General features: G+C 41.1%; 2 protein-coding genes across 19 annotated transcripts in view; one reads left to right on the top strand and one right to left on the bottom strand.

Moving 5' to 3' along the window:
- The window catches only part of LOC120408226, a 50,861-nt gene that overhangs the window by 5,023 nt on the left and 23,729 nt on the right, over window positions 1-22,109 (top strand). For 7 of the 8 annotated variants that reach the window (XR_005600547.1, XR_005600541.1, XR_005600545.1 and 4 more), the window contains exon 2: window positions 2,136-2,305. The gene's annotated coding sequence lies outside the window, so the exon portion shown is untranslated. Of the gene's footprint in view, window positions 1-2,135; window positions 2,306-13,002; window positions 14,205-22,109 lie in introns of those variants that run through there. The other variant, XR_005600543.1, reaches the window with a different exon arrangement.
- ERBIN (erbb2 interacting protein) overlaps window positions 16,925-22,109 on the bottom strand; it is a 249,589-nt gene continuing 244,404 nt past the window's right edge. For all 11 annotated transcript variants that reach the window (XM_039544892.1, XM_039544893.1, XM_039544898.1 and 8 more), the window contains one exon: window positions 16,925-18,944. In XM_039544892.1, the coding sequence (XP_039400826.1) occupies window positions 18,837-18,944 (108 nt within the window). In that variant the 3' untranslated portion in view covers window positions 16,925-18,836. The remainder of the gene's footprint in view (window positions 18,945-22,109) is intronic.

Below are 22,109 nucleotides of genomic sequence, written 5' to 3'. Positions count from 1 at the left end.
ACACATCAAGAAGAATTTAGAAAATATGCTGAAATCTTTATTACGGACAAAAGACTAATATCTCTATAACAAATGTGAGAGTCCACAGAGGATCTGAGGGCAGGGAATGTTAGTGTGCCAAGGCCTACATTAGGCAGACTTCTTGCTCTGGACCTGAATATTCTTTTTTGCACAAGCTAGAAAAAATGGACAGCACATCATAATTCTTCTCATATTTTGTATTTTGGTGCTAAAATTTAGAAAAAACGAACAGACAAACCTTTGAAGTGAAAAGAAAGTTACATGTAAAAAAAACTACTTAGACTCTGTTCTTCCCTGCCAGACTGAAAATTGAATAGGTTAATTAAAGTGCATCTTTAACACCACAGGAGACCTGGAATTTCGTAGATATTGCTGCAGCATGTTTCCCAATAGGAGATTATTTAAACATTCAGTGAGTCTCTTCAAATCGATTGTAGCCTCATGGGCATTGGCAAGCATATAATATCAAGTTTTATGCCCTTATAACTGGGGTGGGCAAACTTTGTGGCCCAAGGGCCACATCTGGGTATAGAAATTGTATGGTGGCCCATGAATGCTCACAAAATTGGGGTTGGAGTGTGGGAGAAGGTACGGGCTCTGGCTGGGCATGCGGATGGGAATGAGGGGTTTGGGGTGTAGGGGAGTGCTCTGAGCTGGGACCAAGGGGTTCAAAGGGTGGGAGGGGGATCTGGGCTGGGGCAGGGGATTGGGGCACATGGGTGGGTGGGTTTCAGCTAGAGGTGCGGCTGAGGATGAAGGGTTTGGGGTGCAGGAGGGTGCTCTGGGCTGGGACTGAGAGGTTTGGTGGGCAGGAGGGGGATGAGGACTGGGGTGGGGGGTCGGGGAGGGGTGGCTCAGGGGTGCAGGCTCCAGGCAGCGCTTATCTCTAGTGGCTCCCGGAAGCAGCAGCATGTCCCCCCTTCAGCTCCTATGTGGAGGTGCAGCCAGGTAGCTCTGCTGTGCGCTGCCCCATCCACAGGTGCCGCCCCTGCAGCTCTCATTGGCCATGGTTCCTGGCCAATGGGAGCTGCAGGGTTGGCGCCTGCAGACGGGGATAGAGTGCGGACGGAGCCCCCTGGCTGCCCCTATGCATAGGAGCTGGAAACAGGGCATGCCACTGCTTCCAAGAGCTGCGTGGAGTGGCCACCGACCTTGCTCCCCGGCTGGAGTGTCGGAGCAGGGCAAGCCCTAGACCCCGCTCCCAAGCGGCAGGTGGAGGGCTACATTAAAATGGCTGTCGAGCCATAGTTTGCCCACCCCTGCCTTATAAGGTCTTACTATATACCCAGGTGTATAGTGGCCGATAGTACAAAAGTTAAAAAAGAACTACCAGACATTTTTCGGTGCCATATAAAGACAGATGCTTTCTGCTACCTGAAAAGTGAATACATGTACATTCAGAAATTCTGGGTACAGGTTTTAAAAGTACTGACAAGTGTAACAGGAGCTGAAATACCAACCACACGATAGCAATGTACAATGACCATAACAGGTGGGAAGAGTTTAGAAATTAAATTCTTTGTATTGCTGATTGCTAAATGTAAAATTACTATAAACTAGTTGAAAAACAAGTCCATAGGTGAATCTGTGATTAATGGGTCTGATGAGTGGAAGACATTATATACAGAAGAATGATGCCAAACATTTCCATAAATACAGACAAAATTTAGAGATTTGTGGCTCAAATAGTTAATACTAGTGTAATTCAACAAAATTATTACAGATTTGACATTGAATCAGTTCCAAAATAAGTTGTCAAACATACTTGAAAGGGGGAACTAACACACGGTATAGCTTTTCAGACTCAACTGAAAAAAACTGGATAAATGTGTGAATGGATAGTTAATATGGATATAATGTTAAAACTTTAATGTTGCATCATCTAAATTTGATATTTAAGGGTTGTTTTTTTTAAGGTTTAATAAATTTGCCTCTTCATGAAAGTTAAGCTCTATCAGCATAGCCAGCAAGGCTTCTGCCTTTCCATTGAAAATCAGTGAGAAATTTTCATTGTCTTTATTTGGAACAGGCCCATAATCAGTGCAGCTAGTTTTGTTCACCCTTCTTAGAAATTTTACATATATTCTTAAGAAAACTTATTGACCTCTTTACAGAGACAATCCACTGGTATCCTGCATCATCATCTATCTTCCTCGAAAGAGAAAGAAAGATCCTAACAAAGACTCTTATGACTGATGGCCAGAACTGCCCACTATAGCAAAGCAGCTATCCTTTGTTTGATTGAAATGATATTGAACAGCATTTGAAAGAATGCAACTGTCAGGTGAGACTATTGTTATTCTTAATATTTCTTCTGCTGTCGTAAAACAGATGAAAGACTCTTGACTGCCACTGAGATGTGAGTAAGAACAGATAGGGTTTCTGGGAATCTGTAAGGAAGCTTGGCTGCCAATTGTCTGGTTAATGTAGCGTACAATACTAATAATACTTCAGTAAAACATGGAAAATACCACACTCTTTGCCAATCACAAGATGGTATGTCAACCACATTGTGCTTCAAGCCAAGTACAACTGTCAGGTGTCTGCACCATGGGGCTGAGTGTGCATGAGGAGCATTGTTTTAGGCTTGGTCTACATTGGTGGGGGGGGGGGGAATCTATCTAAGATACGCAACTTCATCTATGAGAATAGCGTAGCTGAAGTCGACGTATCTTAGATCAACTTAGAATCATTTATTTTGCGTCCTCGCGGCACGGGATCGATGGCACCTGCTCCCCCGTCGACTTTGCTTCCACCTCTTGCCAAGCTGAAATTCAGCGGTCAACAGGAGAGCGATCGGGGATCAGTTTATCGCATCTACACTACACACGATAAATCGATCCCCGATAGATCGATCGCTACCCGCTGATCTGGCGGGTTGTGTAGACATACCTTCAGAATAGAACTCAAAATGATCTTGATAAATTGGAGAATTTAAAAAGAGAAAATTCTATTAAAGCAAACGCAAAGTACTAAACTTAGGAAGGAAAAATCAAATGTACAAATACAAAATGGGAACAAACTGGCTAGGTTGTAGTACTGCAGAAAATGATCTGGGGATTACAGCAGATCACAAATGGAATGAGAGTCAGTAGAGTGAGGCTGTTGCAAAAAAGATGTCATTTTGGAATCTATGGGCATAACAATTGAGGTCCCGCGGGGATCAGTTCTGGGTCCAGTTCTGTTCAATATCTTCATCAATGATTTAGATAATGGCATAGAGAGTACACTTACAAAGTTTGCGGACAATGCTAAGCTGGGAGGGGTTGCAAGTGCTTTGGAGGATAGGATTATAATTGAAAATGAGCTGGACAAACTGGAGAAATGGTCTGAAGTAAATAGGATGAAATTCAATAAGGAAAAATGCAAAGTACTCCACTTAGGAAGGAACAATCAGTTGCACACATACAAAATGGGAAATGACTGCCTAAGAAGGAGTACTATGGAAAGGGATCAAGGGGTTGTAGTGGACCACAAGCTAAATATGAGTCAAAATGTAGTACTGTTGCAAAAAAGCGAACATCATTCTAGGATGTGTTAGCAGAAGTGTCATAAGCAAGACACAAGAAGTAATTCTTCCGCTCTTCTCCACACTGATTAGGCCTCAGCTGGAGTATTGTGTTTAGTTCTGGGTGCCACATTTCAGGAAAGATGTGAAGAAATTGAAGAAAGTCCAGAGAAGAGCAACAAAAATAATTAAAGGTCTAGAAAATATGACCTATGAGGGAAGAGTGAAAAAATTGGGTTTGTTTAGTCTGGAGATGAGAAGACAGAGGGGACATAAATTTTCAAGTACATAAAAGGTTGTTACAAGGAGGTAGTTCTTAACAGGAAGCAATGGGCTTAAATTGCAGCAAGGGAGGTTTAGGTTGGACATTAGAAAAACTTCTTAACTGTCAGGATGGCTAAGCACTGCAATAAATTGCCTAGGGAGCTTGTGGAATCTCCATCATTGGACATTTTTAAGAGCAGGTTAGACAAACACCTGTCAAGGATGGTCTAGATAATACTTAGTCCTGCCATGAGTGCAGGGGACTGGACTAGAAGACCTCTCGAGATCCCTTCCAGTCCTATGATTCTACAATATTAACAAGAGTGTCATAGGTAAGACACAGAAGGTAATTGTTGCACTCTACTTAGCAATGGTGAGGCCTCAGCTGGAGTATTGTGTCCATTTTTTGGCACTACACTGTAACAATGTTGGAGAGCGTTCAAAAGAGAGCAAAAAAAAAAAAGCTAAGAGGTTTGGAAATATGAGGAGAGCCGCCGACCAGGGAAATAATCCACTCCCTTCCCTGATGGACCAAGGGACGCACCCCACCCATGTACTTATCCGCTTCACCGATACGGACTTGGACTCCTTATTCATTCCATGGGTGGCGTACCCGAGCCCACTTATCCACTGACACTTTAAAAACCCTTGCACCCCAATCTGTGTCTATGCCAGTTATGCGATTTGTATGTATCTTTTCATCCTTACAAATATCTGTAACCCCCCATAACCCAAGCCTGACTCCAGATGTACAGTACCTTCCCTCTGAACCTGTGTATATTTCATTTCAAACATTCACTTTAATAAAATTTTTAAATCTGAACTGTGCATGTGTAGGCTAGAGCAGAGAAAGCTGAAGGGACATATGAACAGTCTTCAAATACGTAAAATACTTTTATCAGGGGAGAGTGATCAATTGTTCTCTAACGGTACTGAGGGTAGGACAAGAAGTAATCGGCTTAGTTTGCAGCAAGGGATATTTATGTTGGATATTAGAAAAAAAACTATAAAGGGTAGTTAGTCATTGGAACAGGTTACCTAGGGAGGCTATAGAATCCCTGTCATTGGAGGGTTTTAAGAACAGGTTAGACAAACACCTGTCTGGGCTCATCTAGGTATACTTGGTCCAGCCTCAGCACACCGAGGGGAAGGAGGGAGGGAGAATGGACTAGATGACTTCTTGAGGTCCTTCCCAGCCCTACATTTGTGATGCTATGATTTCTATCTTCTCATCCTAGACAAATTAGAGGATTGGGCCAAAAGAAATATGATGAGGTTCGACAAGTGCAGAGTCCTGCACTTAGGACGGAAGAATCCCATGCACTGCTACAGACTAGGGACCGAATGGTTGGGCAGCAGTTCTGCAGAAAAGGACCTAGGGGTTACGGTGGACGAAAAGCTGAATATGAGTCAACGGTGTACCCTTGTTGCCAAGAAGGCTAATGGCATTTTGGGTTGTATAAGTAGGGGCATTTCCAGCAGATCGAGGGATGTGATCATTCCCCTCTATTCAGCACTGGTGAGGCCTCATCTGGAGTACTGTGTCCAGTTTTGGGCCCCACACTACAAGAAGGATGTGGATAAATTGGAGAGAGTCCAGCGGAGGGCAACAAAAATGATTAGGGGGCTGGAACACATGACTTGTGAGGAGAGGCTGAGGGAACTGGGATTGTTTAGCCTGCAGAAGAGAAGAATGAGGGGGGATTTGATAGCTGCTTTCAACTACCTGAAAGGGGGTTCCAAAGAGGATGGATCTAGACTGTTCTCAGTGGTAGAAGATGACAGAACAAGGAGTAATGGTCTCAAGTTGCAGAGGGGGAGGTTTAGGTTGGATATTAGGAAAAACTTTTTCACTAGTAGGGTGGTGAAGAACTGGAATGGGTTACCTAGGGAGGTGGTGGAATCTCCTTCCTTAGAGGTTTTTAAGGTCAGGCTTGACAAAGTCCTGGCTGGGATGATTTAGTTGGGTTTGGTCCTGCTTTGAGCTGGGGGTTGGACTAGATGACCTCCTGAGGTCCCTTCCAACCCTGAGATTCTATGATTCTATGATCCCTTGAAAAGATGGACAAAGTGTAACTGGTGGCGTGATGCCTGCCTGAATCTGCAGACAGGTGGAAACCCCACATCGAAGCGGCGTTAATGGCCCTATTCGTCAGAGCCTTTATACTGCAAGTATAGAATCTGGGATTTTTCATGACCACAGAATTAAGCAGTCTTGCCCCAGAATTTACATGGGGGGAGGGTAAATGGAAACATTGGGGGCCCTGCACAAGGTGAGCCAGGTGCATGCGTGGATCAACGGACACTACTTTCAAATCCTGTGGCTCCAGGCACATGGGTGATACGTGTAGCCCACAGTGGAATACAATAGGGACCATCATTCAAAGAAAAATAGATTATGAAAATGGGTCATGTCTGAGATCAATTTTCATTGCTTTTAGGGTATGTCCTACCTATATTCAATATTCTCAAAGCTACACATACCTTGTAGCTCTGTTGACATAACCGTGAAGGATGCTGGGAACTCAAGGCTTATATATGGCAGCATTCTCAAATTCAGCAAACGTCACAGCATCAGTTACTTGAGTTGGAGGTTGTCTGTGCAATGATAAGGGCTAGGGACTTCTGAGCTTTTAAATTAACAACAACAAAATCTAGACAGAAAGACAGCCTCAGAAAAAAACAAAACAAAAAACCTTAGATCAGTGGTGCCCGCGGGTACTGTAGCACCCGCTGGGGCATGTATGTGTGCCCGCCTAGTGATAAGGTGTGAAAAGTAGTGCCACAGCCTCAAGCCTGCCAGGGACAGATGTTCTCTGTCCCCGGCAGGCTCGGGGCTGCGGCTTCTCTCCGGCTTCTCTCCGCGCTGCCCAGCACAAACTGGTCTCATTTTCGTTGGCCGGAATGACCTACCAGGTTCAGTAGTATCATGGTAGTGCAGATGTAGGCTGTCTCATGCACGTGCTGTTGGTTCCAACCTCTCGTCACTCGTGTATCACCGCTTTTTTTTTTTTTTTCCTGCTTGCGCCTGCACATGCACTGGAATGTCAGTGACTTGTGTGTCTGTATATTATGTGAGTATTCTTCCGCTGCACTGATACTGCTGTTTTCTCGTGTTTTGCGATTTTTTATTTTAACATTTTGCCCCAAAATGAATGGTTCAAATAAAAGACAACGTATGTGTTATTTCAATGCACAGTGGGAAGAATCCTATTGTTTTATTGAAAATAAAGGGAAATGTGTTTGCTTATTGTGCAATGGTACTGTTGCAGTGCTGAAAATACAATGTCGAATGCCATTTCCAAACTAATCACGGCTCTTTAGCCATCCACTTAAATCTGAGTTGAGAAAGGTTTGATTTGAGTTGATTGATTTTTTTTCTTATAGCTGCCCAGCAATCTGTTTTCACTAGACAAGTGGTAAAGTCTAAAAGTGCTACTGTTGCTTCCTTTAAAATTGCTCATCTGCTCGCAAAGAAGAAAAAACCCTTTCAAAATGGTGAATTGTTGAAGGAAGCATTTTTGACTGGTGCTGATTGCCTGCTTCAGGGATTTTCTAACAAGCGTGAGATTTTGTCGGCAATACAAGGCTTGCAGTTATCAGACAACTGGATACATGCAATTTCAAGCGACATGCAAACTCAGCTAAAGGATGACTTGGAAATATGTGACTGGTTTTCACTGCAATTCGATGAGTCGACAGATATATTGGATACAGCGCAGTTGGCAGTTATGGTGAGGATGGTATTTAGTGACTTCACCCTAAAAGAAGAGTTACTAAAAGTGTGCCTATGAAAAGGCGAGGATATCATCTGTAATTTATTCAAATCATATGCAGCATCAATCAGAATGCCACTACACAAGCTGTCTGTGATCACCACTGATGGGGCACCAGCAATGATGGGCAGCACCAATGGATTAATTGCACTCTGCAAGAAGAATGTATCTTTTCCGAACTTTGTCTTATCATTGCATTATCCACCAAGAAGCTTTGTGGGTCAAGGTTCTTTCTTTTCAACACGTCATGAATGTCATTATTAAAATAGCGACAAAGAGTCCTGTGGCACCTTATAGACTAACAGACATATTGGAGCATAAGCTTTCTTGGGTGAATACCCACTTCATCAGATGCATGTGGTGGAAATTTCCAGGGGTAGGTATAAATATGCAGGCAAGAATCAGTCTAGAGATGAGGTTAGCTCAGTCAGGGAGGATGAGGCCCTCTTCTAGCAGTTGAGGTGTGAACACCAAGGGAGGTGAAACTGCTTTTGTAGTTGGCTAGCCATTCACAGTCTTTGTTTAATCCTGAACTGATGGTGTCAAATTTGGAAATGAACTGAAGTTCAGTCCTAACGTTTTTTTGCTGCAGGATGGCTACCTTTAAATCTGCTGTTGTATGTCTAGGGAGGTTGAAGTGTTTTCCTACAGGTTTTTGTATATTGCCATTCCTAATATCTGACTTGTGTCCATTTATCCTTTTATGTAGGGATTGTCCAGTTTGGCCGATGTACATAGCAGAGGGGCATTACTGGCACATGATGGCGTATATTACATTGGTGGATGTGCAGGTGAATGAACTGGTGATGGTGTGGCTGATCTGGTTAGGTCTTTTGATGGTGTTGCTGGTGTAAATATGTGGGCAGAGTTGGCATCGAAGTTTGTTGTATGGATTGGTTCCTGAGTTAGAGTGACTATGGTGTGGTGTGTGGTTGCTGGTGAGAGTATGCTTAAGGTTGGCGGGTTGTCTGTGGGCGAGGACCGGCCTGCCTCCCCAGGTCTGTGAAAGCAAGGGATCGTTGTCCAGGATGGGTTGTAGATCACTGAAGATGCGTTGGAGAGGTTTTAGCTGAGGACTGTAGGTGATGGCCAGTGGAGTTCTGACTGTTTGTTTCTTTCTTTCTGTTGGTTATTTAAAATAATTAACTCTATTTGAGTGAAACCTTTGCAACACCGACTTTTTAAGGCCCTGTTGGAAGATGTTGATGGTAAACATTCTGATCTGATCTTGCACACATAAGTACGATGGCTGAGCAAAGGTAAAGTTCTTGCATGTTTTTTAAGCCTAATCGAAGAGATCAAAGAATTTCTGAAGTCCACAAATCAGAACTTTGAGCAACTAGAAGACTCCAGCTGGTTAATGGACTTGGCTTTTCTTGCCGACATCACTGACAAACTGAATATTTTAAATCTTGAACTCCAGGGAAAAGACAAACATGTGGCTCAAATGATAGATTCTGTAAAATCATTCAAAGCAAAACTGATCTTGTGGATGTCACATATGAAGACAAAGTCTCTTGTACATTTCCCAAGTATGAAGAAAATGGTATGTGACAGTGATTTTAACCCATCACCATTTGTTATCCACATTCAAACACTTCTGGAACAATTTGAAAAGAGATTTCAACAGTTCACCATCATTGAGCCTGTAGTTGCCTTTCTTGTGAATCCTTTTACTTGCCAAATAGAGGTAACAGAAATGGCTACAGCAATTGCGAGTCTCATTCAAGTAAGAACAGAAGAAGTGGAACTGGAAATTTTGGATCTTCAAAATGATCCTGTTCTAAAATCCTGGAATCTGGTTGACTGAAAAAAGTTTCGTGCCTTAAAAAATGTAGCATACAAAATAAAATCTTATTTCGGTCCCACTTATCTATGTAAAGTTCTGTTTTCAACAATGAACATCATAAAATCAAAATACAGATCTCGGCTTACAGATGCCCATCTTGATGATTGCTTATGAATGGGAATATCAGCCTACTCTCCCAACTACAAAAAATTGGTTGAAGTGCAGTGCCAAAAATCATACTGACTTTATTAGAAAAAACACATGAATTAATTATACCTATTTTCCATTAAGTGCTGATGAGTGCTGATTAACTTGTGTTTAACGTATTTGTTTGTTTGTTGAAATCTAGATACAAGTAGCAATAACTGGCTATGTTAAAGTAAGAATAATAAATATATTTGGACTAGCAGTTCAATGTTTTAGTTTTTAAAAATAAATAAAACTGTTTATGATGATGATTTTGTAAAAAACTCCTTAATTTTTCTTACAGGTAGATAAAAAAAGAGCAAATTCACATGGTAACGTGAGAGTAATTGCTGAATAATTTAATATCTTTTACATGTAAAATTACCTTTTTAATCTTATGGATTCATATATTATGTAATATTAAATATGATGGTTTTCGTATTTAATGTATAAATGCAAAATAAGCCTTGAAAAATTGTTGGCGCCTGCCACACACTTCTGAAAACATGAATGTGCTATTGGCCACAAAAAGGTTTGGGACCACGGGTTTAGGGGAAGTCACTTAATTGCTTGCTGCCTCACTTTCCCCATCTATAAAGTGTGGCTAATACTTTAAGCCTTATTGAAATTCCAGTTATTAATTAATTAAAATGATTAATTAAAGTGCAGCAAGTCTTCAGATGGAAGGCACTAGATAAGTACAAAACAGTAGTAGTAAAAGAAATTATTCCGGTAGGTATATGTCCTAATTGTTGCAGACAGTTAATATAATACTGATTCCCTATAATTCCATATTTCTGTTCCAGAATATAAACTTGGTATTACTTCAGATATACTAACAAATTACTTTGTGGCCATTCCCATCTCTACCCACTCGGAGATATAACAAACTTAGGTTATCCTATTAAAGCATTTTCTAGTGATTCTCCTTAAAATGGATTGAAACATTATCTTAATTCCAACAGTCTGTATCTTCCTCAGCCTACTGCATTCCCTTTTTAAACATCATTTGTTCTTCCAGCATTTCTAATCTTCCTCACTGCTTTTTGTGGTTTATTTTAAAGCCTTTTCTGGTTAACAGTGTTGCTTTTTAAGTCCAGCAGGGTGCTTTTAACAAACTTTAATGGCTAAAAGTATTTTTTATCCTTATATCTAAACTGCTCTTCCTGTAAGCCTGTTTGTGATCAGCTAGCCAAGAAAGTGGGGCTCTCTTGTTGGCTTTCTTGATAGTAATAACTTCCTCATTAAAGTACCTTCCAAAGACATAGACTCAGGTTGCTAAGGTAGTTCAGTATTCTTTCCATCTTTGGACTAAACTTTCTTTACATGACTTGCAACTAGATCAGACATTCCCCAACCCCCTTCCTAAAATAAGATTTCCATACATATACCCATATTACAAATATGAGGCCTTTCCCTTTAAAGGAGATTTGGTCAAACAAAGCCTGTCCTGCACCGCTGAAGTCCAAAGGAATTTTGCTAGAGAGCAGAAGCAGGTCCATAATACTTTACTAATAGTCACACTTGTATGTATAGCAACCTTTTAGTAAAGGAACTGAAAGCATTTAATTAATATTTAGCAACTTACCCTGTGATGTATTATTCTCCACATTTTACAAATGAGTAAAATGAGACACAGGTTAAATAATTAATCAAAGCCACATACTGAGCCCTTTTCAGAGTCTGGCACAGAATCCAGGAGTCCTGGTTCCCAGTATCTGCTGCTATCATTAACTCAACATTATGTCTTCCCTGCTTGTGAGAATCTGCCGCAAAACAAAGTGGTAAGACAGGAGAGGAGAAATCCTATCTCCCAAAAGGGAGTAAGTGGATTAGACATTTTAGGATTATCATTGCCTCCTAAAATCAGGCAATTTCTTTGGAAGTTCAGTTTTTGATGTGGTAAAAGCTGAGGTCCAACTACAAAATTCCTGTACGCATTCCAGCTCTGAACATGCGAGCATTTCTAATAATTATCAAGTTTTGTTTCCATAGCTATTTTCACATAGTGCCTGTATCTTGAAATCAATGGATTGCATGACTGAAATGACTTTGAATAAATAACAAAATCCACAGGAAATCTACTCTGCCAATAAAAGTGTCTGGCTTAGGTTTTAAATAAATGGATTTCTTTGGAGTGAAATTGATCATGCTCTTACTTTGTTTTACCATAATTCAAAATGTTATCGTCCAAAGTAATGATGTTTTCTGTGTAGCTTTCAAATCAGTAATAGTTCGGGGGTTTTAAAAACCTGCTGTTCAAAAGCTCTTTTAATCCCATTTTAAGCATAGTGGAGTGATTTAAACAAAGATGGTTTAAATCAGTTGTACAGTCTCAAATCTAGTTTGAAAATTATCATTGCAATTTTAATGAATTAAACTATAAATGTTCCCTGGGTGGCATGCAGAGGTGAAAGTAAGCTGGTGTGTCGTACCGGGGTGGATAGGCTTCCCCTGGTGGCAATTTAAAGGGCCTGTGGCTCCCAGCAGCGGCTGGAGCCCCAGGGCCCTTTAAATTGCCGCCAGAGGCCTGCTGTGGAGCCCAGGGGAAGCAGCAGGAGGGCTTGTGCAGTGACTTAAAGGGCCCGGGGCTCCTGCTGCAGTTACCGCCCCAGGCCCTTTAAATCGTCTCTGGAGCCCTGGGGTAGCGGTGGCGGGGCTCCAGCGGCTATTTAAAGGATGATTTAAAGGGCCAGGGGTTTGGCCGCCACTACCGCCCTGGGCCCTTTAAAGCTCCACCAGAGGCCGGGGTGCTGGGGTAGCGGCGGCGATAGTGATTTAAAGTGCCTAGGGCTCCGCTGCAGTAGTGGCAGCTGGAGCTCTGGGCCCTTTAAATCACCCCCTGGGCTCCTAGCTGCCTCTGCAGCTGGTTGCTCGGGTGTGATTTAAAGTGCCCGGGGCTCCAGCTTCTGCTACCGCAGCGCCAGCCCCGGCCCCTTTAAATCCTGATTTAAAGCGCCCAGGGATTTAAAGGCCTGGCCTTTTCTGGTAGAGGCCACGCCTCTTCTGGGTGAGCCCCTTCCTAAGGACTCTGCAGTACCGGTAAGTCCTTTAAGTTAGTTTCACCCCTGGTGGCATGAGAGCCAAGTTGAAGTTCCTGCTCCAATGACTAATTATTTATAGAGAATATATACCTTCTACAGGAGAAATTGAGAGAGACCCACTCCAGCATAACCATTAGGACAGTGCTTAAGGCACCCTTTTAAGAGTGGGGAGATTCCAGTAAGTGGATTCAGACCTAGGTCTCCCACATCTCAGGTGATTACTCTAACCACTGGGCCAGTATTATTATTTTATGTGTTTGAGTGTAGTCCTTTAAAAATGCCTGGAAACAAAACAGTTTCAATTGAACAAAACACTTCATTGCAGATTAAATGGACTTTTTCAAGTCACTGAAGTTTGGATTTGGTTCAACACAATCTGAATTTTGTGTTTTTTTTGTTTTTGTTTTTTTCCAGAACAGCCAGCGAACCAAAAGAGGAGACCAGTTACCTGGAATTGGAGGTTCTTGGAGATGCATGGTCCCTATCTGTATTCCACATGTGGGTGCACTATGCTATGGGCCAAAGTCTGGAAGCATTTCTTAGCCGTGTCTGTTGACTCGCACATTCATAGTGCATCTCCTTGTGCTCCCAGCTGAGGGTATAACATAGTGCGGGTCAACACCTCTCCAGTCTCCTCCTTACTGTAATGGAATCCAGTCTGAAGCAGAGGGAATTGGAGGGCAGGTAGTGGAATACAGATAAGAGACCACACATCTCAAAGAACCTCTAGTTACTGGTAAGTAACCTCTTCTTGGAGTGGTAGTCCCTACATGTATTCTCTGCAGTATTTTCTGTGGGATGGTGTGATTGCTATATGAAAATATGCATCCTTCAAGTAGAGGGCGGCATTCCAGTCCTCTGGATCCAAGTAAGGGATGATGGAGCCCCAGGAGACCATTTGGAACTTGAGTTTCTTATGAACTTGTTGAGCTCTCTCAAGTCTCGGATGGGCCTGAGCCTGCCTTTGGCTTTTGGTATTAGGAAATAGTGGGAATAGAAGCCCTTACCCTTCTGCTCCGGAGGAACCTCTTCCACTGCCCCCAGCAAGAGGAGTGATTGCCCTTCATGTATGAGAAGTTGCTCATGAGAAGGGTCCCTGAAGAGGGATGGGGAAGGGGGGTGGAACGGCAGGAGGGCAGAAAATTGGAGTGAATATCCCCCCTCTACCATGCAGAGCACCCAGCGGTCTGACATAATATGGGCTCATGCATAGTAGAAAGGGGATAGATGGGATGAAAAGGTAAGGCAGGATGAATCCAGTGCATCGCCCCCAAAAGCACATTCAAAAGGCCAGTTTTGGGCCTAAGGAGGATTTAGACTGGCCAGAGGAGGGATGAGGTCTCTTCCTTGAGTTCCTATTTCTCCGGCACGACCCATCCTGCCTACCCTGAGGTTGATAATTCCTCTGAGGGGCCTGGGATCTAAAGTGCCTTCGTTGGGTGGCAGGGGTGTGGAGTCCCAGGGACTTCAAGGTGACTCGAGAGTCCTTGAGGCTGTGCAGACGAGAGTCAGTCTTCTCGGAAAACAAAGACTGACCCTCATAGGGGAGGTCCTGGATTGTCTGCTGCATCTCGTATGGGAGGCCAGAGACTGAGCACTGTGTGAAGAAATATTTCCTTTTGTTTGTTTTAAACCTGCTGCCTATTGATTTCATTGGGTGATCCTCTAGTTCTTGTGTTATGAGTGAATAACACTTTACTTTCTCCACACCAGTCATGATTTTATAGATCTCAATCATATCCCTTAGTCGTCTTTTTTCCGAGCTGAAAAGTTCGTCTTTTTAATCTCTCCTCATATGGAAGCTGTTCCATACCCCTAATCATTTTTGTTGCCCCTTTCTGAACCTTTTCCAATCTATTTTGTTTGAGAGGGGGCGACCACATCTGCAGGCAGTATTCAAGATGTGGGCATACCATGGATTTATATAGGGGTAGTATGATATTTTCTGTCTCATCTATCCCTTTCTTAATTATTCCCAACATTCTGCCAAAAAACATTCTTTTTTGACTGCCGCTGCACATTGAGTAGATACTTTCAGAGAACTATCCACAATGGCTCCAAGATCTGAGTGGTAAACAGCTAATTTAGACATCATTGTATATGTATAGTTTGGATTATGTTTTCCAATGTGCATTACTTTGCATTTATCAACACTGAATGTCATCTGCCATTTTGTTGCTCAGTCACCCAGTTTTGAGAGACTGGGAATTAACTATCTTAAGTAGTTTTGTATCTTCTGCAAATTTTGCCACCTCACTGTTTACCCCTTTTTCCAGATCATTTATGAATATGTTGAATAGGACTGGTCCCAGTACATACCCCTTTGAGACACCAGTATTTACCTCTCTCCATTCTGAAAACTGACCATTTATTCCTACCCTTTGTTTCCTATCCATGAGAGGACCTTCCCACTTATCCCATGACAGCTTGCTTTGCTTAAGAGCCTTTGGTGAGGCTCTTAAGTCAAAGGCTTTCTGAAAATTTAAGTACACTATAACAACTGGATTCCCTCTTGTTCACATGCTTGTTGACCCCTTCAAAGAATTCAAGTAATCCAGTCCTCTCAAATCAGACTGCTCCCCAAAATACCCTCTGATTCTGCTGCCTGACCTCACCCACCCTCCGCGCTGTTGAAGCTAGAGTGGTCACATTGATGCATCCCATATCTCTGTGATAAGGGCAGTTGGTTATCCATATTCTTCTGAGGTTCCTGGACACTCCTTAGCAATAAAATAAACCCAAGTGGAAACCAGACCTCATTTACCTAACTGTATTAAAAAAAAATTAAGTCTCAAATTGTTATTCAAAATACGTGCTTTTCCCATTGGTTTCAATGGAGAACAAGTTTAAATCTGTGTTAAAATCCCTTGGTTTTGGGAACGGCAGCCTCAATGGAACAACAATGGACATATCCACAGTTATAGCTGGCTTGGAACTATAAACAGTAATATTTTTTTAAACAAATATCTATAAAGTGTTTACCTTTAAGTGTCTGACCAAAATTCTGACCCAGTCCTGCAGCACAATCCACTGAAGTAGACCCTTAAGCATTCACATGGAATCCTACTAGGCATATGTGAATCTGTACTAATACATTTTGATTAAAAACTGAGGTGTGTATTATGCAAATGATATGAAACTATAGAAAAATATGTTCTGGAGAACTTTCTAAGTATTTAATAAGTAAGTTACACACAGCTTTAAAGAGCATTAGTTTATTATCTATTCTCCATGTGTTATCTCATTATATACAAAAATTTGGAATGTTGGATAAATGCTGATCAATAAAAACATTTCATAACTGCTGACAAGGAAATAATTCTAAAAAAATGTAGTACAGCAAATCAATCATCAAGGCTTGATTCTGTGTGTTGCTTATTGCTGTTTGTGTTCATAGAATGCTTTCAAGTATATACACACTTTTTAAACTCCAGTCCAAAAAAGGAAGTCAGAAAAATATTTACATAATAAATACAGGGGAAATTTCATTGTCAGTTGAACTGATTCTTTAATGAATTGTTATGATGAGCAAGAACATTGAGTTGATGTAAACTTTATTAATTTCACACTTGTGTTGATGAATTTGATTTTCTTTTGTTTGATACTGTTCTCCTCCTCCTGTATTTTGAATGGACTAATTAAACAGACCTCTCGTCCCACTCTCCAAAAAAACATGAATGCTGATTTTTTTAACCTCCTAACCATTTTCAATACATTTTTAAAAAACACCTCCAATATTTTCTTTGTAAAATCAATACCATCAATATTTTATTTCATGGTTAGTTTGCTGATTTCTTGAAGACAGACTTTGGCCAAGTATTTCCACAAGAAGTACTAAACTCCTACAGTTATACCATAGCCAAACCAATGTTTTTGGTAACAGTATTTTTCTGCAATACACAACCTTACAAATTAAGTTAATTGACAACATAGTTTAAACCTTCTGTTAACATTAAAGAAAAATGTTACAACGTTTGCAACAGTAGAAACCCTAACTGAACTATTTAACCCTACTGTATAATATACACAAAGTTAAAATAAGTTCAAGATCAGTAAAGAATCAGTTCTGGTTTTTGGACTTTTCCCTCCTCAAAGTTACAGTTTATGTATCAGGTCAAGTTAAATTAGCATTTATCTGTAAGTATTCCCTTTAAAAGGCAGAGTGTGATTAAAAATAGTATGATTAAAAGCAATGAAGACGTCATGTGATCATTTTGCATTGTCAATAAAAAAATATATTGAGAAATTAAAAAGTCTTAGGGGGAAAAAAGGAATGCGGAAGCCTGCCATTATATAGCTATATTTTTGTTCTTTTCTGTAAAGAGTAAAGCACACAGAAAATAAGTGAATTTTATCAAAATACAGCACACTTCTGCTAATATTAAAAAAATCAATTCCTATGTAAATATTACAGAAAATCAACTAAAAATAATATACAAAGAGTTGTTAAAGGGTTTCAGTTAAAATTATTAGAACTATACACAGTACAAGAAGCAACTGATTAACAGTTTTGAAAGAAGTGCAATAATATTGGAGTTCACATATTTAAAAAGTACTGCCTGTTTATTTCAGCTAGCTATGTATAATTCCTTTATGTTCCAGCTCATTTTTCCAAAAACTAAACTGGGCTGGTGTTTTTGCTAGCTTTATTAAAAAACATTTTATTACATAGGGGTTGAAAAGGCAATTTCTACCAGTTTAAAACTATGAACTTATATTTATTTATTAAAAATGAATTGCAACAAATGAATATTGCTCCAATGATGAGCTAATAATTAGCCCTGATTAAAAACAGTTATTGGTCTTCTATGGCACTTTTCCCTGGTCCATAACGACCATGTTTTAATTACCACGGCAGATTATGCAATCTCTACTCAATTACATAGGAAAAAAAGAGAAAAAGTTAATGTTTCAGGCAAACAAAAGTATAATCAAATATTTTATACAGTAATAAGGAACGAAGGCAGCCTGTGGTAAATCACTATTACATTAATATAGTTAGAAACCCTTTAATGACTCTGAAGTGTCTAGTTCACATTTAATGTTTCCTGTAGGAACAGCCCTTTAAGAAATATTGTTACAAACTGGTGGGTTCCAAGTACCCCGTCCTTTTGCTCTACAGTTCCCTACAGCAATTACCCATCACTGTTCAACAGTTTCACAAACTTGCTTTGGTTACCTAGCTCCATGCGTATTGTTTCCTTTTAGTTTAACAAGGCAGTGCAAGGCCAAGCAAAAATCAAGATGACTTTCTTAATCCTTCTTTCCTAACCCATTTACTCTGTGTGTGTTTTGTGGGTTTTACAGGCAAAACAATCATAAAAACTGGCCATTTTTTTCTTTAATCTATAAATAAGTTTAAAATTGAGTACTTATTACAAAGAAGATAGAAGTATCACCATTTGCACAAAATCGGGGATTTCCATGGTAGAGAAAAACCTCTGGGCACATCTCCACAGTACAGTTGAAAAAAATTGTGTATGCAACAAAAAAAAAAAAAATTGAATCACACATAGCAAATGGATAGTCGATGATAAGAACAAATCCTGAAGAGCTCACAATTATGTAATTATAGTCTTCCTAAAAAGATATTATGCTTTTATTGCGTTATTCTATTGGTAGACGTACACTCCCAGACTAACCAAATGTTTCCTTCTTTCTTGATTCCAGATACTAATAGCAAATAGTTCTTCACTAGGCCTTTAAATTAACCCAACCAGCACCAACTTCCATCTACCCATTCATCTATACAATGTGCACATAGCAAAGCCAACATTTCAAATCCCTTGTCCATATCTAGAGAAGTGGTTTCAGCATAACACATTAATACCCAGTGAATAAAAATAAAGGCAACAAACAGTTACAGGACAGACAGCCCTGCCATCTGTCCACTGGCTACAACTGAGGCTTCTCACAGCCTTGCACAAAGTTTAGTAATGTGTATGAATTATCCAAAAATAAACCTACCATCTGTACAAAAACAACACAGGTCTGTTCTTGGAGGAGTGATCCTTGATTGCTATAATGCTTAAAAATGTAACCAGGGTTATTCACCATATGCATTTCAAAAATGGTTTCCTGTATGTTCTATACAGTGGTTCTTCCCCATAACCACAAGTTCAATATTGCATTACTGTACAAATTTTGATCATAATTTTTTCAAGTTCCTTTCATATATAAAAATAATCAAAATATTCAGTTTCCCACAAGTCCTTTGATGAATCTTGCTGGTTTTTTCCCCACACTATTTATGAAGAAACCTCTCGCACAATTATGAGTTCCACTGTGTTCTGAAAAGTCTTCAGCAAGGACACCGCTTGTCCATGATCAATATTGATGAAGCTGTATCCATTAGCCTAAGAAGGAAATTATATTTTATTAATAATGTCCCCAGGACATGTTATTTGTAACTTGAGTTTTAACTAACAGCAAGTTGTCTTTAATTTTAGCAATAAAACTCTATAGGTTTTCACATTAGATTGTTCATGGTGGGGCAGAAACATTCTGTATTGTAAGATAGGGAAGTGAACTGATCAGCATGTTTAAGTGTTTGTGGAAGAATTTTCCTCCAAAGATTGGCAACAGGGACACATTTTCAGCTACCCAAAATGGAGGAACCAGAACTGAAAAAGCATATAAATCCCATCTCTCTTTGATTTCGTATGACTGCACCACTAGACAAAGTTAATAAATGAAACACAGGTGCCCTTTCTCACAAAGAAAAAATGAATGTAGTACAGTAACTCCTCACTTAACGTCATCCTGGTTAATGTCTCATTGTTACATTGCTGATCTATTAGAGAACATACTCATTTAAAGTTGTGCAACGTTTGCTTATAATGTTGTTCGGCCATGGGGGCTTGGATCCAAAGTTGGCCAGCAGCCCCCTTATCAGCAGCCCTCCATCCGACCCCAGCACCTCCCGCCCGCCAGCGGCCCTGCAGATCAGCAGGTCCCACCCTCCCCGCCCCCCGAGCCTCCTGAACACCCCAAAACAGCTGATTGCTGCAGGCAGGCGGCCTGTGGAGGGAGGTGAGGCTGTGCACCACATCCGAGCCTCCTGAACGCTGCAAAACAGCTGTTTTGTGGCCTTCAGGAGGCTGGGGGGAGGAGTGAGGACATGCGTGCTCAGGGAGAGGGGGTGCAGCAGGGGTGGGAAGAGGTGGGGCAGGGGTGGGGCCTTGGGGGAAAGGGTGGAGTGGGGGGCGGGCCTGTGGTTGAGCACACCCCAGCACTTTGGAAAAAACAGCAAGAGGAGTAACCGGACGATCCACCCTCTTTCACCCTCTGACTCCATCACCTCAACCAAGCTTCACAATCATCATTGCTGTATAGGGTATTAAATTGTTTGTTTAAGACTTATACTGTATATCTATATAATGTCTTGCCAAAAAAAATGTATATAATGTCTCGCCAAAAAAAATTCCTGGAACCTAACCATTTTTACATTAATTCTTATGGGGAAATTGGATTTGGAAGAAAATCATTAAGCACGGAGTTACTGTATATATTGTGCACTGAGTATAATGACTATTGTGCACCACAGTTTTGGAATCTATGGTGGATTAAGTCTATTAAAGGCTGACGTTTATTTTTAAAAGAGGAGAGGGAGGATTTTACACCCAGTGTGCTACTCTGATGCTCAAGATACTAATTTTTCTACTATCAGAGGGGTAGCCGTGTTAGTCTGGATCTGTAAAAGCAGCAAAGAATCCTGTGGCACCTTATAGACTAACAGAGGTTTTGGAGCATGAGCTTTTGTGGGTGAATGCATGCATCCGACGAAGTGGGTATTCACCCACAAAAAGCTCATGCTCCAAAACCTCTGTTAGTCTATAAGGTGCCACAGGATTCTTTGCTAATTTTTCAACAAGAGTGAGCCCATATAAATTTTTCACGCAGCCAAATTAGGTCCTATCTCTACCCTCAGAGCTCCAAGTCTTCTGCAATACTTCAGGAGCCACACTTCTTTGGGATTTGTCCTTCATTTACAGCAACTATATTTTTTTCTGGGGGCATCCACCTCTATTATTCCATGGGCTCTGCCCGTTCAAGAAATCCAGTAGCTGACTCCTTGTTCAAATCTAGGAGGACTCTCGGTCCTCATCAGTATAGCAGCAGCAGCGTTCACTAAACAAGAGATCACCTCTTAGTGGTGATATCAGAATCACACAAGCAAGCAACTCTGTAAGGATCTACCCAGCCATCTGCAAATGTATTACCTGCACCTCCATTTTCTTCTACCATATAATTCATGATTAATACAGTAAAAGCTGTGTTATCCGGCATGTTACCAACCAGAAAGCTCTAGAAACTAGTATTTCTGATAGCCATTAAAAGTCCAGTTGGCGTGGAGCCGTCAGGCTCCCTACCTGACTCCACATGGCTCCCTAGAAGTGGCAACATACTCCTGCTGCTCCTAGGCAGAGGAACAGTCATGGGGGCTCAGTGCGCTGCCCCTGCCCCATGTGCTGGCTCTGCAGCTCCTATTGGCCAGGAATCGCAGCCAATGGGAGCTGCGGGGCCGGTGCCTGCGGGAAGAGGCAGTGTGCAGAGCTGCCTGGATGCGCCTCAGCCTAGGAGCAGCAGGGACATGTTGCTGCTTGCGGGGCGCCGCCCAAGGTGAGCGCCACCCAGATCTGGCACCCAAAAACCCCTTCTGCATCCCAACCTCCAGCTCCGAGCCCCCTCCTGCACTCACAGAAGTGAATTGTTTAATAAAAGAGAGACTTCATCATGATGTAGCCAAAAGAAGAACACCATAAAGACGAGTAGTATTTAGACACGTCTTCCTGGACAGCTTCAGAAAGCATCGCTGCTATGTTACTGGCATAACAAAGCCATTAAAGTGGAGATTTAAAACCAATTTTTGACTGCTACTCTGTTAGTCATACCTAGAATTTAGCTTAATCTTTGATAAAAGTTAACAGTCCAAACATCTGTAGGTTTGAGCTGAACAATGCTCGCTACTTTTTACTACCATAGCCAAATAAGGAGAATTTTGCAGCATTCAAAATGGGTGGAACTGAGGTAGAGTAGGAGAGTGGGCAAGAGTTAGAAAATTAAACGAGAGTCATGTAAATAAGATGCGTAGCAGCTATACTGTGTTTAAAATGTTACTCCAAATCCTGCCCCTGCAATAACTCCTTAGGTGAATGTGGTCTGCAGCAAGACTTCCATATTGAAGAGCAAAAGCTGGGTAACTACTCATAAGCCAAGAACTGGACAGTAGTGGCTCTCAACCCTTCCAGACTACTGTACCCCTTTCAAGAGTCTGATTTGTCTTGTGTACCCCCAAGTTTCACCTCACTTAAAAACTAACAATCAAATATAAAAGTGTCACAGCACAGTTAATGAAAAATTGCTTACCTTCTCATTTTTACCATAATTATAAAATAAATTGGAATATAAATATTGTACTTTCATTTCAGTGTATATAGAGCAGTATAAACAAATAATTGTCTATGAAATTTTAGTTTGTTCTGACTTCTCTAGTGCTTTTTATGTAGCCCGTTGTAAAA

The sequence above is a fragment of the Mauremys reevesii genome, linkage group 6, assembly GCF_016161935.1.
Source record: "Mauremys reevesii isolate NIE-2019 linkage group 6, ASM1616193v1, whole genome shotgun sequence".
Classification (NCBI taxonomy): domain Eukaryota; kingdom Metazoa; phylum Chordata; order Testudines; family Geoemydidae; genus Mauremys; species Mauremys reevesii.
This window is presented reverse-complemented; position numbering and strand designations above follow the sequence as displayed.